At 37.9% G+C, this 17,699-nt stretch overlaps 1 protein-coding gene across 2 annotated transcripts in view; it reads right to left on the reverse strand.

The window, feature by feature from the left end:
* The window catches only part of adcy3a (adenylate cyclase 3a), a 50,768-nt gene that overhangs the window by 19,073 nt on the left and 13,996 nt on the right, over positions 1 to 17,699 (reverse strand). Inside the window, exons 3-11 of one of the 2 annotated variants that reach the window (XM_073871800.1) lie at positions 13,978 to 14,108; positions 13,694 to 13,805; positions 13,411 to 13,538; positions 13,114 to 13,272; positions 11,245 to 11,413; positions 11,039 to 11,155; positions 6,468 to 6,610; positions 5,867 to 6,028; positions 3,311 to 3,398 (exon numbers count right to left, since the gene is read on the reverse strand). In XM_073871800.1, the coding sequence (XP_073727901.1) occupies positions 3,311 to 3,398; positions 5,867 to 6,028; positions 6,468 to 6,610; positions 11,039 to 11,155; positions 11,245 to 11,413; positions 13,114 to 13,272; positions 13,411 to 13,538; positions 13,694 to 13,805; positions 13,978 to 14,108 (1,209 nt within the window). Of the gene's footprint in view, positions 1 to 3,310; positions 3,399 to 5,866; positions 6,029 to 6,467; positions 6,611 to 11,038; positions 11,159 to 11,244; positions 11,414 to 13,113; positions 13,273 to 13,410; positions 13,539 to 13,693; positions 13,806 to 13,977; positions 14,109 to 17,699 lie in introns of both variants that reach the window. The other variant, XM_073871799.1, reaches the window with a different exon arrangement.

Genomic DNA, 17,699 nt, shown 5'->3' on the forward strand with positions numbered 1-17,699 from the left:
GTAAGAATCCACTAACATCTACTAACATGGCCAAGCTGTCCAAAGACACTAGAGACAAAATTGTACACCTCCACAAGACTGGAAAGAGCTACAGGGAAATTGCCAAGCAGCTTGGTGAAAGAAAGGTCCACTGTTGGAGCCAGGGCCGCCTTAACCTAATGTGAGGCCCTGGGGTTGAGAGGTTTTGTAGGCCCCCCATACCCTCGATTTATAGGCTGAATCCCAAACCGCCTACTTCCATACTATATAGTATGTAAAAAGCGCTACTTTGCATACTATATAGTATGGAAGTAGGTGGTTTGGGATTCAGCCATAGTCTCTTTTTTTAAAGATGCAGTGTGTAAATTTTAGTGGCATCTAGTGGTGAGGTTGCAAATTACAACCAACGGCTCAGTCCACTGCTCACCTCTCGTTTTTGAAACATATAGAGAAGCTACGGTAGCCGCCACCGGACAACCATGTGTCATCAATGGAGACAACTTTGTAAAAAAGTTTGGGCTTCTGTAGAAACATAGCGGCACAAAATGGCAACTTTCATGTAAGGGGATCCTCGTGTATGTAGATAAAAACGTCTCATTCTAAGGTAATAAATACATAACTGGTCATTATGAAAGGTCTTTATACACCCCTGATAATATAGTTTTGTATATTATTTTGCATTTCTGTCAAGAAATCCTTCTAAAAATTACACATTGCACCTTTAAGTGAAATATCTAGGTAATCTACAACACAAAATGCATTAGTTTCTTTCGAGACATACAACAGGGAGTTTTCCTTCTTTGACCCAGAAAACACCATAATATCATTATTAACATATCACTGAGCCCACTTAAACATATCAAGACACTTTATTTAACAACCACACACAGCAACTTGTGGTGATAATAAAGCCAAAATGTTATAAGCTTTATATTATTTTTGGAATATACAAATTTGCAGAAAATTCATTGCCACTCACTAACCAAATACTCAGCACAGTTTTAAAAATATAAGACGTTAAAGTGAAAATGCATTCATGATAACAAAAGATAAGTCTTTATAGACAAAATCTTATTTTTTAATCAGTTATTTATTTTGTAGGATATTGAAGATATAGCCTGCATTGTATTTAGTATTTATGCATACATAAGCATGTAAAACGAACAAGCATGAATATGCACAAGACAGACAGGGAACATACCTGTATATAAGATCTTTAGATAAGGAGATTTTAAATATGAATGGTGCTATCAGGGGATGATCATTTGAGATCGTCTTTTCGCTCTTTACTTTCTAAGACTTGCACCTTTACCGTTGCGTCTCTTTCTCGTCTTTCTAAACCAACAGATGTGTGTACTGTGAGCTAACGTCGCGTCAAACTACATCGCTCCAGCTGCGCACGCGTCACTGATATAAACGCGAGTAAACTTAAACTTTATAACAACTAACAGCATTATGTGCGGGAACTCCTTTCTTTATTTGTCGGAACAGTTTCTTACGCACGGTTGGAAAGACTTCTGCATGCCAGAGACTCAGCTGCATGAGCACAGAGAGAGCGAGCACGCGAGCGAGAGAGAGAGAGAGAGAGAGAGAGAGAGAGAGAGAGAGAGAGAGAGAGAGAGAGAGAGAGAGAGAGAGAGAGAGACCTGCACCTCACTGGAATTCAGAAATTACTCTTTCATTTGTTGGTGGATTATTTCCCGTTTCTCTGTCACACACAGTCTAATATGCAGGAATGCAAGTTGACAACGCGCAGTTAATTACATTACGCGGTAAGTTACTAGGACCAATCAGCAGACATGTAACGTGCAATTAGAGTGATTGACAGAAAACCTGACAAGTTACAAAACAAAATTAAATTTTCAGCTCATCATATGGGAGGCCCCTGAACTTTGGAGGCCCCTGGGCTTCAGCCCAGGTAAGCCCGTGCATTAAGGCGGCCTTGGTTGGAGCAATCATTAGAAAATGGAAGAAGCTAAACATGACTGTCAATCTCTCTCGGACTGGGGCTCCATGCAAGATCTCACCTTTTGGGGTCTCAATGATCCTAAGAAAGGTGAGAAATCATCCCAGAACTACACGGGAGGAGCTGGTCAATGAACTGAAAAGAGCTGGGAACACCGTTACCAAGGTTACTGTTGGTAATACACCAAGACGTCATGGTTTGAAATCATGCATGGCACGGAAGGTTCCCCTGCTTAAACCAGCACATGTCCAGGCCCGTCTTAAGTTTGCCAATGACCATTTGGATGGTTAGAGCATTGAAGATGGGTCGAGGCTGGGTCTTCTAACATGACAATGACCCGAACCACACAGCCAGGACAACCAAGGAGTGGCTCTGTAAGAAGCATATCAAGGTTCTGCCGTTGGCCTAGCCAGTCTCCAGACCTAAACCCAATAGAGAATCTTTGGAGGGAGCTCAAACTCCGTGTTTCTCAGCGACAGGCCAGAAATCTGACTGATCTAGAGAAGGTCTGTGTGGAGGAGTGGGCCAAAATCCCTCCTGCAGTGTGTGCAAACCTGGTGAAAAACTACAGGAAACTTTGACCTCTGTAAATGCAAACAAAGGCTAGGCTACTGTACTAAATATTAACATTGACTTTCTCAGGTGTTCAAATACTTATTCGCAGCTGTATCATACAAACAAACAGTCAAAGAATCATACATTGCGATTTCTGGACTTTTTCTAGACCACGTCTCTCACAGTGGACACGCACCCACGACGACAATTCCAAACCCCTTCATGATTTCTAACTGGGAGAACTTATTTTCCGGGGCGTGTCCGAATCTACTTTTGCTAATTTAACTACGGGAACATTGGTTTGTGCGCCAAGCGGCTTTTACATTTAAATTCTTTAATTTTTCATATTTAAAAACATTTGTGTGCTGCTGCGCATCCATTTGTATGGATATCCAGTTTATAGGCGCATATTACTAACACCCTCTTTAAATAACAGAAACAATATTGCGCCATTGACTTAGTTGGTTAATGGCGTAGTCTATTTTAGTTGCCTCAAAATAGCAATGCGGCAACAATGCGCCTGAACACCTCAAATGTACGTATTTGCTATTTAAATAACGTGGCGCTATACGTGAAAATGATAATGATGTTTTTTTTTAAACGTATGTTAAATGCATCGTAAGTCACTTTGCATAAAAGCATCTGCCAAATGCACTGTGCAACCTGATCGACTGAGACCATTTTTTTAAACAAACAGGTCTAAATACACAAATGTCCTCTAGAATACTAAATGCATGATGTATGAAAGCCAGCAAGCACACGCTCTATATGTGATGATTGGTTAAGAGAGGTGTTAGATCAGTCACTCACCCGTGGGAATATGGCTGCCAGTGAACAGATAGTGAGAATAAGAAGCAAAACTTCACCCACGACTAGAGTCACATAGTTTGCCACCAGCCTATAAAGAATAAAAACAGACAAAGATTAAAAACCTTTCTGAAGGGGATAATAGCACGATGTTAATTGTTCATCTATAAAGAGCTAACTGAAGTCGAACTGAGGCTCTTTAAACATTTTCAGTGACTTTATTTAAATACTCAGATCTGCACCTGCACAGACAGCTCCTGCTTAAACTGGATGACAGGTATAAAAAATACTGCAAAAGTGAATCAACTGTAGGGAGTTTGCCAAAAATTACTAAATAAAATACCCACCATTGCTCTCAAATCATTCATATTTGTGCAATCTGTTTCAGACACAAAACTATGGTGTCAAAAACATTTATCTTTAGCATAAAATAAATCATTTGCTGTAGTTTTGAAATGTTTTTGGAGCGTTACAGCCCTAGTCCCAACATCCACTTTTTATACGAAAAGAGAAGTATTTCAATAAATATTTTGATTTTCACAAAAGACTCAAAAGGTTTTTAATGATGGTGGTTACCAGTGTTGGGTCTAACTAGTTACTAATTAATTAGTTACTGTAATTTAATTACTTTTTCCTTAAAGTAAAGTAAGGGATTACTCTTATTTTTCCAGTAGTTTAACTACAGTTACTTGTAAAGAGCTCTTGCTGATGTAATTGAAATAAATACTGTGTATGGACTGTAGATCAATTATATACACAATACAATAGTGGATTTAACATCAACATTTAAAGTCTAAGGTTAAAATGCATGTTTATATGTATCCTTCTCACTTTAAATACTTTGGTGAGTTAATAAGAATAATGGTAACACTCTAGTGCAGGGCTCCAGACTGCCACCAAAATTTGAGAGTGTGCCACTGAATTTTACATCCAGTCGCACATGTGCGACCAGTAAATTTGACCTTTTTTTGTGATCTGACACTGAATTTAAAAACAGCACATTGTACTTCCTGCATCTATCATCAAAGTATTTATAAGTAAAAGTCCCGCGAGAGCATTTCGGAAGCAGTCTCCTCTTATGATTCCTCGTCAATCGCTCTCACAGGTTTTGGATGTCATCTGCCTCTTGGTTCTTGTGGCGCCACATGAAGTTTACCCACGAGTTAAACAAACCCGTTGTACCAGCCACTGGCTATATCAGCATAGCATTAAAAAGCGTGACGCGGATGATCAGTAACGTGAAAAATCATTTACCCCCAAAATACAGGACCCCTTACGTTAGTCATAGTGTGCAAAGACACGCAAGTTACCTGTTTGGTTTTCTTAGCCCACGAACTGAAAGGCTTGCCAATCTTCATCATTTCGCTAAGCCAAGTCAATCGTCTTTTACACCTTTATCGATCTTCAAAACATCGGAGCCTTCCTGCACAATAAGTTTGACCATGCTAGCTGAAATAAAGTTTTACCTCAGCTTAACGTGATACAGTCAGAAAACCCGAAGTGGATACGGTGCCTAGTGATTACAGAACGCTTACAGAGGAGAGAGGAACATGATTTGGCTCCACTCCAGGCTTTGATCACATCCCAGAGACGAAAGATCTTTGATTATTTGCCCAGATATGCATGTGATTTGAACTAATTTCCAGGCATCATAATCACAAAAGGCAATCAAAAATTTACTACCTCGTCAGATGACGTTTACTACTTTTTACTGGCCTTAATTTGGCAAAATTTAATTTACTACCTTTTACAACCCCGCGGAAACCCTGAAATAAACTACCTTTAAAGAACTTTGTTGTTATTTATTCTTAGCGGAGTTTACCAGAAGTTACGTGCGGACCACGACAGCCGCTTGTTTATGTTGTTACTGCTGAAACGGTCTATAAACTAGTTGGTTATTAAAATTAATATTACTTAGATATTAGCTGATTATTAATACTTAAAAGCACATATTAATGCCTAATTCTGCAAAACCTTATTCTACATCCTTAATACCAATACTTACATTTAAAAACTACTTTAATATGTATAAATAAATAAGCAGCAATTATGAGTATATTGAGGCAAAAGTAGCTGAAGATAGTGAAATCTGGAGCTACAAAAAGTATGCTGAAAATAATGTGTTTTTAACCATAAACCACACAAACACATTGTATTATACCAAATACACGAAATAACATAGATTTTTAGCAATGAATTAGGTGCTCTTTAATAGTTAATTTAATAGTAATTAAATACTTTTTGGAGAGAGTAATTTGTACAGTATTCTAATTACATGATTGAGTAACTAGTAATTAATTACTTTAAGTAACTTATTAACACTGGTGGTCGTGAGTAACTGAAGACAGTGTATTTTGACTTTTGGGTGAACTATCTCTTTAAATAATGAAGCTAGAGACAAAGGGAGACGCTGAATAGCAACAGGTGATCTTTGAATCTCCAAGCAGATGGTGCCATAATAAGTGTAAATAGTTTCTGACCGGTCTCTGTTGGCCTATGGATCTTAAAATAGTGGTTCAGATGAGATCAAGCGTGGTTAGAAGTTAATAGTTGACTTACCAGGGGTCAATGAGTGCTTCCATGACCGCAGTGAATAGCAGAACAACACACGAGCAGCTAAACGCCGCGCCACTTTGTTTCTCCTTCTCAACTGAGAAACGAGTCTCCAGCTCCGGGTCCGTAAAACGCAGGGACAGACGATAAGTGTACTTGCCTTTTAGCCTGCAGTGCACATGGAAACACACACAAGCATGTTTTGTAAAAACACCTTAAAATCAAAATTTTGTCATCATCTATTGTAAGGTATACATTTGTTGTATTTGCATAAAAACTGCACAATTGGTCAGTTAACATTGTCCATTTTAGCCCTTCCTGGTACTGTAGATGTCAACATACCATCTCCGTTCTGTATTATTTGCAATCATAAAATAATAAAAAATACATTTTTTTTACTTTATTCTTTAAAGGCCCAATGAAAATGAAGTAGTAATTGTATAATTTTTTTCTGTCGTGACGTATCTCAGAGTAAAACTGCTTCTGATATGAGAATAAAGGTAGGGCGGGACTTGAACTCATCCATGGAAAATTTATTGGCTATCTCTTCAGCTGACTTGCTTTGCTGGTGCTTAGATTTTACCCAAATTCCCCACACAATACTTACGCTTGAACGGTCTCTCTTTCCAGCAAAGCTTCATTTAGGAGTTTATTGAGCTCCTGTTCATTCTCCTGAGCATCAATCACCCGCTCAGCCAGATCACGCAGACGCAAGCGACGCCGAGGGTTAGGAAACGAAGGGTTCACCACCTGGGTTCATATCAAATTTATAACATCTTTTTACAATGTTGCATTGTTTTAAACAATTGTTTTACATGAAAAAAGGAAAACACCAAAAACAAAATGATTTAATACATAAATGGTATATGTATTTTACTGAGACCATCGGATATTCACTCAACTAATATTACAGATGACGGGTATCAAATTAAACCAGACATGTATTTCAAACTTACATGGAAAAGGCCCTTTAGGAAGAGGACTCTTACACACATAGTGAATCTGCAGTAATACTATGTATTACTTGTACCCAAGAATTACAATGTGGATTTAAAATGTGTTCATTTGTTTTTAAGATTTCATATGGCTTTCATATATGTTGGACCAAACACATACAATACTTGACTGGTCCTGCAACTGCAGGTTACTATTCACGAATGTGAAATGAAGTAGTATGTAAAACTGTTCCTGAATGAAAAGGAATTTATTGAGTTTATATTTTTACTTCAGACTTCAAAAACTGTGAATCTTTGAGACCTTAGGTATGGTAGGATGGTCCCAAACATGCATCATTACTGCAATAGTCAAGCACCCAGACACACAATCTGTCAAACGCTAGATGGTGCCAAAATAATGCCATTTGCAATTTGGCCAAGGAAAAAGAATGATATTTTTCATCTGTATCCCTGAATTGTATCTCTCAGATTTCATTTCTGTCCATAATTTTTATTTCATGATTTTTTTATATGTATCATGTAGGTACAGAGGCGGACACTACTTGAGTATTTTAAGTACATTTTCCAAGCATATGTGCTTTATCATACGCTTGTATTTAAGAGTGTTTGTCTTGGGAAAAAATTTACTTTACTAAAAAATGTTCACTACATTTTGAAGCATAAGCTGTGTCCCAATTCAAGGGCCGCGACCTTATAAGCATGGGACCTTAAAGATGAGCACTCGGTCTTTCAAGGTGGCAGCCTCAGAAGTTCGCGAAGAGAACTGAAATGAGACGGTCTAACCTTCGGACGACCCATAATTGGCGTCACCTGCTGCACGCGCCTGTCAGCAGGCCATAGCGGAAACGTTTCTGACTTATTAAAATAAATATGAAATCAGAAAAATATTAATTTAGTTTAGAAAATATGACACGTTGATGTAGATTAAACTATTCAACAGTATATTAAATTAATCAACCATAGAAATATATGCATCATAAAAATAATAATAGTAACACAAAACATAACTTCTAATGCTAAAACAGTGACAAACTTTTTTTTTTGATAAATACACACTTTTATTTAATGAAGGTTTTAATTGTTTATTTTAGAATATCCAGCCGCCGTTGCAGGCGCGCAATGAATCTTGGGATATCCTCTGCTGTTAAGGATCCATTCGTTCTATCCTTAACATCGCGGAGAAATGAGGACGCATTTTGAGGCTTCATTCTAAGCATCCTTTGAATTGGGACGTCCTTACCAGCCTCAAGTTGCGCTGCTGTGACGCAATCGGTCTTAAAATACGTCCTTAGAAGGTCGCAGCCTTTGAATTGGGACACAGCCATAGAATCATACTGTGTATTCCTTTGATATTGCATATTAAAATTGATTTAATATCTAATTACATAAAAATTGTGTACTTTTACTTTTTACTTGAGTAAAAGTACAAAAGTTTTTTTTACTTAAGTAAAAAAATACTAGATGTTTAATGTACTTAAATATTAAATATAAACCAAAAACTTTTTTGCGGCTACTGTAGTTTCTCTATCTCTATCTCACTGCTAGATGCCGCTAAAATCTACGTAGGTGTTGTGAATTAGGCGGAAAGTTGTTTAAGAAGTTCAAATATGCGTATAAATACAAAAAACATATAAACGTGAAATGGCGACTTCCATGTAAGAGGACTCGCAGTTAATGTAGATAAAAATATCTCATTCTAAGGTAATAAAAACAATACAGTTCATTATGTAAGGTCTTTATAGACTACTGATAATATAGTTATGTAGATTGTATTGCATTTCTGTCATTAGATCTTTCTAAAATTTACACACTGCACCTTTAAGGTTGGTCCGTACTTACAGATAACGGATTAATTGACCGATAGTTTTTCAAACGGATACCGGACAAAAATCATACAGTCAGCACAAGGTGTGACGCAAATGTTTTTGCTAGTTTCAGCCCAACGCAGTTATCATTTTCACATCCAGCACCATGTTATTTAAATAGCAAATGCATATTCTTTCTCTGCTTACAGTTTTTCCACTTACAAACTCCGCCATGTAAATAGGGAATCGGCATGACGAGAATGCAACTGTCTTATAAAGGGGATGGCAGATGAGACTCTTAGGGCCATATTTACTAAATGGGGCAAATTAGCACAAGAGCGCAATCCCAAAAAAGTGCTGATGTTGGTGGTAATATCTGCAGGTTATTTACTAAAAAAGGCGCAAATTAAGCAACACAGGCGCAACAGCTGATTTCCATAATGACCAACGCAATCAACTAAGAGCAGAGCAAATTAGTTTAGGGTCACAACTGATGCTCTTGCAGTTGCGGGTGATCTACTGACGCCTGATGCACTTGAGTTCAGCACCACGGACATCGCAAATTAAAATTCGAGGTGTGAAATCCCAGCTAATGAAGCCAAAGTACTCTAAGAAGGACCAGAGGACAAAAAAAGGAAGGTTTACAGGAAGTTTCGAAACACCTGATGTGTGACTTCTCCTGTGACTCAAATAAAAAATAACATGGCAAACTATATTTTTGAATAATATGTTCTTCTGGCATTACAAATAAACTCTTACATGTAGAAAAAATTCTCTGCCTTGTACTGTCTCTGCCAAGCCTCTTATCAGCTGTAATTGCATCCATTTCAAGTAAAAAAAAAATTAAGACATGCTTTTTCTCTGTGTTAAATAATGGTGCAAATACTAGTAATATTACACACGGAAACATTGGTAAATCTCGTCGCATGAATCATTTAAATAATCTCCTCCCATAAGTTTGCATCTGAAAGGGAAACTCCTAAAAATGCATACAGTATGCAATAAGGTTAGTCGCAATAATAACTAGATCACACCGTTTTAGTGCTAATTATCCACTGCACGTCTTTAGTAAATCTGGTCGTTATGTAACACCAAAATGATAAATCTGGACCTTATTTGTTTATTGCACGTTATGCCCAAAACACACCCATTACTCATTAAGAGAATAGGAACAAACCTTTTAGACAAAAGTGGATTCGGACACGCCTTACTGTAAGTACTTTAGACCATAGATATGAATAAAGGCTAGATGTGTCTCTAACATCATCACCTGGCGACCATCTTACCTCAGACAGCTCGCTCACTCGTAGCATTGTGTTTTAATGATGCATGTACTTTTAAATGACCATAACTTGCTCAATTTTCTAACAATTTTCAAACGGTTTGGTTTCTTACAAACGTTATTACCGTGGCTATAATTCTGGATGCTTTTACATGGTTCATGATTTTTTTTTTGCGTAAGTATGCAGTGTCATAGGTATATCTTTGACATTTATAACAAACCAAACCTTTTGAAAATCAGTAAAAAATTAAGCAAGTTATGGTCATTTAAATGTACATGCATCATTAAAAATCAATGCTACGAGTGAGCAAGCGCCCTGTGGTAAGATGGCCGCCAAATGCGGACGTTCCACTCAATTGGCCAGCAGTGCGGGCGAGACATCTAGCCTTAAATAAAATAAAATAAAAATATATTAATAAGTATACTGATGTGAAATACTCCCACTGGTAAAATTAAAATGACATAAATGTCTATTATATGTGTAGTGTTGTACTTTATTTGTTTCTGTTTTATAATGATTATCTTATTAAAATAACAAAACATGTATTTCAGTAATGATAAAAAAGAACTGAAATCAGATTTTGATTTGTTGGATATGTTAATGTGACCGACAGCTGCATACAGTTCGCTTTCATTATTAACTTAAAATATTCAGCTTAGCTGACTACATCATGGATAAACCAGCTGGATATAAACTAATGCAAATAGATGGTAAAAATCATGACATTTGTGTTGTCTTTATCTGCGTGTATTTTTGTGTATGAGGTAAAACAAATATTATTGTCCTGTCAGCCTTGTCGACAAACTTGGGTTCCTGCTGTTGTTTCTCTGCTAATGCAGCATCTAGTCAGCAAATAAATGACTTTATCCACCTTATTTTCGAATGCAGAATTAAGTGATGTGACATATTTGCCATTTCTGCGATTAAAAACAGTTTCAACTACCGACATGGATTTTTGCAGATAACAGATTGTTCCACCAATGAACTAGCGGTGCTGATTAATCGGCAAAACCAATTGGCTTAAATGTCCTAAAATAGCTAGTAGGCCTATTCCTGGATTAATATAATCCTGTCTGGAAACTACCCCTTAATTAATCTGAAACCATGTGACGTGCAAAATGATGGTGTTAATACCCGTGTGTCCAGTTCCTCTGGCTCTTCTGGTGTTGTACATGCCGTGTGGACGCTTCCGTTACACTCTTTAGTGTTGATCAGTAATGGAGAATTGCCATTAGATGATGTCACTGAAAGCTTCTGGAAAGAAACATTGGAGACGAAGTAAGAATGGAGAAAACCGACAAACTGAAATACCAGCAAGAACAACAGGAAATAACACTCACTACTCCATTGATGCCATTCTTGCCCAGAGGTCCTTTGGGCGGCACCACCACCAAGTAAGTCTCAATGCCCCTCTCCTTCAGATACTCACAACGGTCCCCACCATTTCCTGGCTCAACATCAAACTCTCCGTGCAGGCACTCAAGGGTATTCTGGGAGATGTGAACTCGCCTGCAAGACACATATGGCAAACACAGCCTTATAACATTGTCTATACTGAGTATAGTGTTTTAGTAAAATAAACTGATGTGAATTTTTGATAATCTGTGCTGTTTCTTATTCATTAACCATCCACAGTCCACATTGTTGGTTCATGTTGGCTAATGTAGATAACTAATGTTAACAAAAGCAGACTCTTAATGTTAATCAAACAGGCTTTTTGTAAATAAATTAGATGTATTATAGCTTACAAATATTAAATCAGTTTGTCTGCTCCATGTAAAGTTTGTGCTATTAGAAGACTTTTGGAAACCCTCGAAGTGCGTCAGACACGTTTTCTTGTTAATTAACATTTTTTTACTCTTATGTTTAGGTTCATTAATGTCACTTTAATGGCAATGAAAAGTTTATTAGTAAGTTATTGAAATGCCTTATTTTCACTTTAGTCATTTCATTGGTATTTAACAAATTTGACTGTCTTTCGCTGCAAAAAGTATTTTCACTTCTAAAAGTCACCAGTCACTCTTCACTGTCCTTTCTGAATAAAAGTAAAAGGCTAATATATTCAGTAAACCTAATTTAACCGAGTAAAAAAAAATTCTTCTTCCGCGCACTCCTAAAAAATCTATCCGTGTTAAATGGATTCTGACAACAAACAATATTTATGAATGACCTGAGGTCGAGATTATACTAGAGATGCATCGAATGTTTGGCAACCGAAATTATTCGGCCGAAAATAGGAAAAAAAACGTATTATCCGTGTTTGGCCGAACAAGTGAAAAGGCCAAATATATTTAACAGAATAATGAGGTCTTTGATGAGAGATGAGTGAGAGATGCGCAAATGCAGCAAACATTTTAATGCATTTTAAAGTGTCAGAGTAAACACGAAAAACATACAGCCCTAGAAGTTTCATTAATTATTTAAAATTAAGACATCCTGAACACCATGCAGCGTTTGAGAAAGACACAGCGGCGGCAATGCGGATTTGTTTGCTGAATGCACAAGCACGGAGATGGGGAGAGACTTTAGGGCGTCAGCAGTATGTAATAAAAACTTCCTAGACCCAGTAAAGTCCTACAATGACAAACACGCTTGTATTAAACCAGAAATAAAACGTATCAACAATAAACTTTTTGTTAGATTGCTTTGTACATCCAATTTCTTGCTGAATTATCCACAACCTGTTGAGAAATTGCTAACTGCTTTGAGGAAAAGTTTCTTTAAAGGTGCAGGGTGTTATTTTAAGAAGGATCTCTTGACAAAAATGCAAAATAATATACAAAACTATATTATCGGGAGTGTATAAAGACCTTTCATAATGTTTATTACCTTAGAATGAGACGATTTTATCTACATACACTGGGAAGTCGCCATTTTGGGATGGCATATTTCTACAGAAGCCCTAAATGGACACATTTTTTTACTAAGTTGTTTCAAACAATGACATGTTTGTCCGGTGTTGGCTACAGTAGCTTCTCTATGTGTTTCAAAAGCGAGGGGTAAGCAGTGGACTGAGCCATTGGTTGCAATTCGCAACCTCACCACTAGATGCCGCTAAAATTTACACACTGCACCTTTAACTATCCATGTTCTAAAACATCATCATAAAACAAAGCGCATGCAGACAATCAGCAACCATAAATGATTCTTTATAAATTTCCCTAACATCATCAAAGACCATAACACATTGTAAAAGTGTGGACCATTACCCTGGAATTCCTCCTGCTTCCATCTTATTGGCCACTGTCACGTCAGTTGACCACACATCGTATTGCCAGCGCTTCTGGCCAAGCACCCCGCCCAAGACTGTCCCAGAATGTACGCCGACACGCATGTCAACATCCGTCTGTGTCTTCTCCCGAACGTATGAAATCCAGACAAATTTGTCAAACCTTGCAACATTCAATACACAAACAAATTACTGTCAAGAACAGTTACTAATTTCCATGAAAGTCAATGTGGCAGTTCATTAATAGATTTAAACAATTGAAATTAGCGGCACTTACGAAATTGCCTCAACCATGGCTAAGCCCATCATTATGGAGCTGGCCGCATGGTCATCACGGTAATCTGGAAGGCCACAAATACAGTAATAGCAGTCGCCCAGGATCTTAATCCTCAATTGGTGGTATTTCTGAAGAGAAAAGAAAGTACAGCTTTTTAGCTAAAAAGCTCAGACTAATCTGACAGCCTAACAGAAATAGTGTGCTAAAAATAAAACACAAAAAAGTTTCATAAACATCATTATGTGTGTGGAGTAAAGGCATGCACATAGATGTGGTCACTCACAGCAGCCAGCTTGTCAAAGCGAGCGAACAATTCGTTGAGCAACTTAACCAATTCCTGAGCGCTACAGGACGAGGAGAGCTGCGTGAACCCCACGATGTCTGCAAACAAAATACTGCAAAGGAAAAACAAAAATAGTTTATCATTAAGTAACCTCATGGGAATTTATGCCTCTGATACCTTTAAAAGTAACAGGACACAAAAGGGTTTTCTTTTCATGGCAAAGAAAGTTTCACTTCTACCTCCAGTTCATTTTCTAAAGTTGTTCATTAGCTCCTGTTCATTACCTGACATTCTCGTGCCGATACATGTACATGGTGTTAAACTGTTGCATCTCTTTCTGACTGGGTTCTTTCTTCATGTCCTGAAGCATCTCGTCTGCGATGTGCTTGGGCAGGATGGACAGCAGGAGGCGCTCCTATGCACAAAGAAACAACAACTACATTGTAACCATCTTGCTACTATTTGTTTCACCTATATGCAGGCTTAAAAGTTGTAAGTACAGGATGACCGCCCTGAAATTGTCCCGCATGTAGTGTCTCACATTTCAATTTTGTTTTGATTATTTATTATTATTATTTCTGTAACATTTTATTTTATCTTCCTTTAAATTACAATTGCACAATGAAAAAAAGTATAACAAAACACTAAACATGCGCTGGGCAGCCACTTGCGTGTTCCAGCCAAAGCAGGAAAACATCGAATAAACAGCAATGGAAAAAATTTATCTAACAGGAGCTCCCGTTAAACATCCCTGTCACCAGTGCATTCTTGGAGAGTGTGTTTTCTCTCAGGACGGCTGCCTAAACAAAGACAAGGAACCGAGCACTGTGGACCTCATAAAAGGTGAACTTCTTGTGAAAGTAAACAACTACACACGTCAGTAGTTGAAAAGGCTGTATTCGAAGCTGCCAGCAGTCTTATTTATAAAACTATGTATAGAATCCCTACTTAAAGTTAACATGTGCCCAAAAGCCAAACATGGCATACGCAAAAAAATATTTAGATTAATAAAACCATGCGTACGCACAACTGTAGGTACACGATCATTTTAAACCATAAATAGTCAATGCAAATCACCTCCTGAATGTTGATCTACATAATAATGAGACTGGCATCCATTGTTTGTTTGTAAGCTGGTATGCGCCCGCCAATATATGCACGCCGTTGGAGTGCTCCTCCAGCAGTGCAATCACACAGCATTACACACAGGGGTCACTGCAGCATTTAAATGTTTATAGCAGTTAGACTGACCATAAACACCTCACCAAAATCACTGCATAAATTAGTGGTATCACTAACAAAATAAATGTTTTCTGCTCTTTTAGTGCACGCGTCTGATATATGCACGCTCTTCTCTAGCAGCACGAGTGTTTTCCTCTGCTCTACAAAGAGCAGAAATATAAAAAAGAATGATTTTAATTTAAAAACATAAATAGATTACCTAACACAGACTTACATTTAGAGATCTCCTTATTTAAAACACTTTTTTACATAGGCTAATATTAGTATTCTATCTCTCGTTCTTGTCCTGCTTTGTCCCGCAAAATCAGGTCTGCTGTCCTGCAACAGAGCCTTTGCCAGGTGGTCACCTTATGTAATATGAGTCGTGTTTTTAGAAAAATTTTGAAAAATAATTGCAAAGTCTGTTTGCAACTGTATTTGCAATGTCTTGTATTGTTATTGTATTGCAACTAGTTACAACCCTCACCCTGACATATTTAAAATGCAATAACTATTATCACCCCAGAATTTGCAATTCCACTTCCTCCGGTGTCGCGTTTGGAGCCTGCCAGAATGTTAATGAAATCACAATTTCTATTGCCTTTGCATCTCTAATTCAGTGCATATGTCTGGTCACTTTTCAGAGTACTGTCAGTCAAATCCATTCCACCTTAGGAATGCCATAATAAATAAAACTCCATTTCGTGTTTTAGCCACAGCCTTGACTTCCACACAGCTGCTTTCTCAAATCCATTCAACTTGGCTCCTTCAGAGTCCATGTAAATTAAACTCCAATCTATGTTTTTAATAATCATGCATGTTGCACTCCCTCAACACAGCAAGGTAAACAAAGCATCATATATATTACTAAAATGTATAGAGACATTTGTTCTGGGGAGGACCCACCCACATATCTTTTGCATTCGATGCCTATGGAATACACAATGGCGCATGCTTGTATTTGAAGGTGACATCACTCACTGGCTAGGTTTTTGTCAATTCAACAGAAGGTCCCTGGTTCAATCCCAAGCTGGGTCAGGAGGTCTTTCTGTGTGGTGTTGAGTATGGGGTTTACTCCGAGTACTCTAGTTTACTCCCAGAGTCCAGGTTAGGTGAATTGGAGATACCAAATTGCCCTTTACTTGTATAGATTAACTTTTTCAAATGCATGTTATAAACAACTCAAACAGTGACTTTAGATTTATAAGGACTTCCTACTAATCAATGAGCCATAAAACATGAAAGAGCTGTGCATAATATTGCCTTTGCGATTCAGAATCAATATCAGACAGGCATTATTAGTATTAATTGCAATTAATCATCCCAAGCCTAACAAATAAATAGTGTACATTTTGCTACGTGTGACCATAGGAAGTGAAATAGCAAATATGTAATTGCTATCGACATTTGCAAACATTTTACATTCTTAGAAAAAATAATGCAAACGATTTGCATTTGAATTTAAATTATGTTTGAATTTGCTATTCGTTTTTTAAATTTGTCCTGTAAATCGCCCTATATGTAACACTTAAACTTGATTTATATATAGTTCTGCATAGGACCTACAACGTAGCCTCTATACTGTAGGCTACGCGTCAGTTTTCATTCATACTTTTGTGTCGTTGTTCGCGTTGATGTGCAATTACACATCCCTCTATCATCTGTGTGCGTGCACGTAAGCGCTGGAGCGCGCTGCGACGCTTCGATAGCATTTAGCTTAGCCCCATTCATTCAATGGTACCATTTAGAGATAAAGTTAGAAGTGACCAAACACATCAACGTTTTTCCTATTTAAGACGAGTAGTTATACGAGCAAGTTTGGTGGTACAAAATAAAACGTAGCGCTTTTCTAAGCGGATTTAAAAGAGGAACTATATTTTATGGCATAATAGCACTTTTGGGAGTACTTCGACTCGGCACAGTAACACCCTCCCTCTACCATTATGAGAGTGAGAAGGGGAGCGGACTTTTCAGGCGAGTCGAAGTGCTCCCAAAAGTGCTATTACGCCATAAAATATAGTTCCTCTTTTAAATCCGCTTAGAAAAGCGCTACGTTTTATTTTGTACCACCAAACTTGCTCGTATAACTACTCGTCTTAAATAGGAAAAACATTGATGTGTTTGGTCACTTCTAACTTTATCTCTTAATGGTACCATTGAATGAATGGGGCTAAGCTAAATGATATCGAAGCGTCGCACTGCGCTCCAGCGCTTACGTGCACGCACACAGATGATAGAGGGATGTATCAACAATTCTTAGTTAAGGTAATAACATAGTTTAATATTAAAAATGAGTAGACTATTCCTTTAAGCCCGATTTATAGTCGTGCGTAAGCTCTACGCCGTAGCTATGCTGTAGGTTATCCGTAGCCTCTGTGTAGCTCTGCATAGCCTGTCGTGCACCTCACAAAAATGTTAACAGCGGGTCAGTTCTACGCGGACTGCAAGTGCTGTGATTGGTCCACCAGAACCCCTCCCGTCAGGTAAAAAACCTGCGTCATAGGTATTTCCGTTTGTAACGGTGAAAACAAAGTTGGGCCAAGTTTAGGAGTGATTTAACTCAAACTGCAACAAAAGTCGCTGTTTATTTACTTCCATCACTGCTGGTCATCTCAAAACATACACTAGAAGTTGCTGTTTCTTCTTCGTTTGTGGGTTAACCTGCCAAGCTGCTTCTTCTTTGACGGTCGCGCTGCTACTGTGGTTACACGCAGTGGTCTGGCACGTGTTTGCACGTCGACACGGCTGACGACGCAAAAGTATAAATGAAAACCGACGCGGAACC

Source organism: Misgurnus anguillicaudatus, chromosome 10 (genome assembly GCF_027580225.2).
Source record: "Misgurnus anguillicaudatus chromosome 10, ASM2758022v2, whole genome shotgun sequence".
Taxonomy (NCBI): Eukaryota; Metazoa; Chordata; class Actinopteri; order Cypriniformes; family Cobitidae; genus Misgurnus; species Misgurnus anguillicaudatus.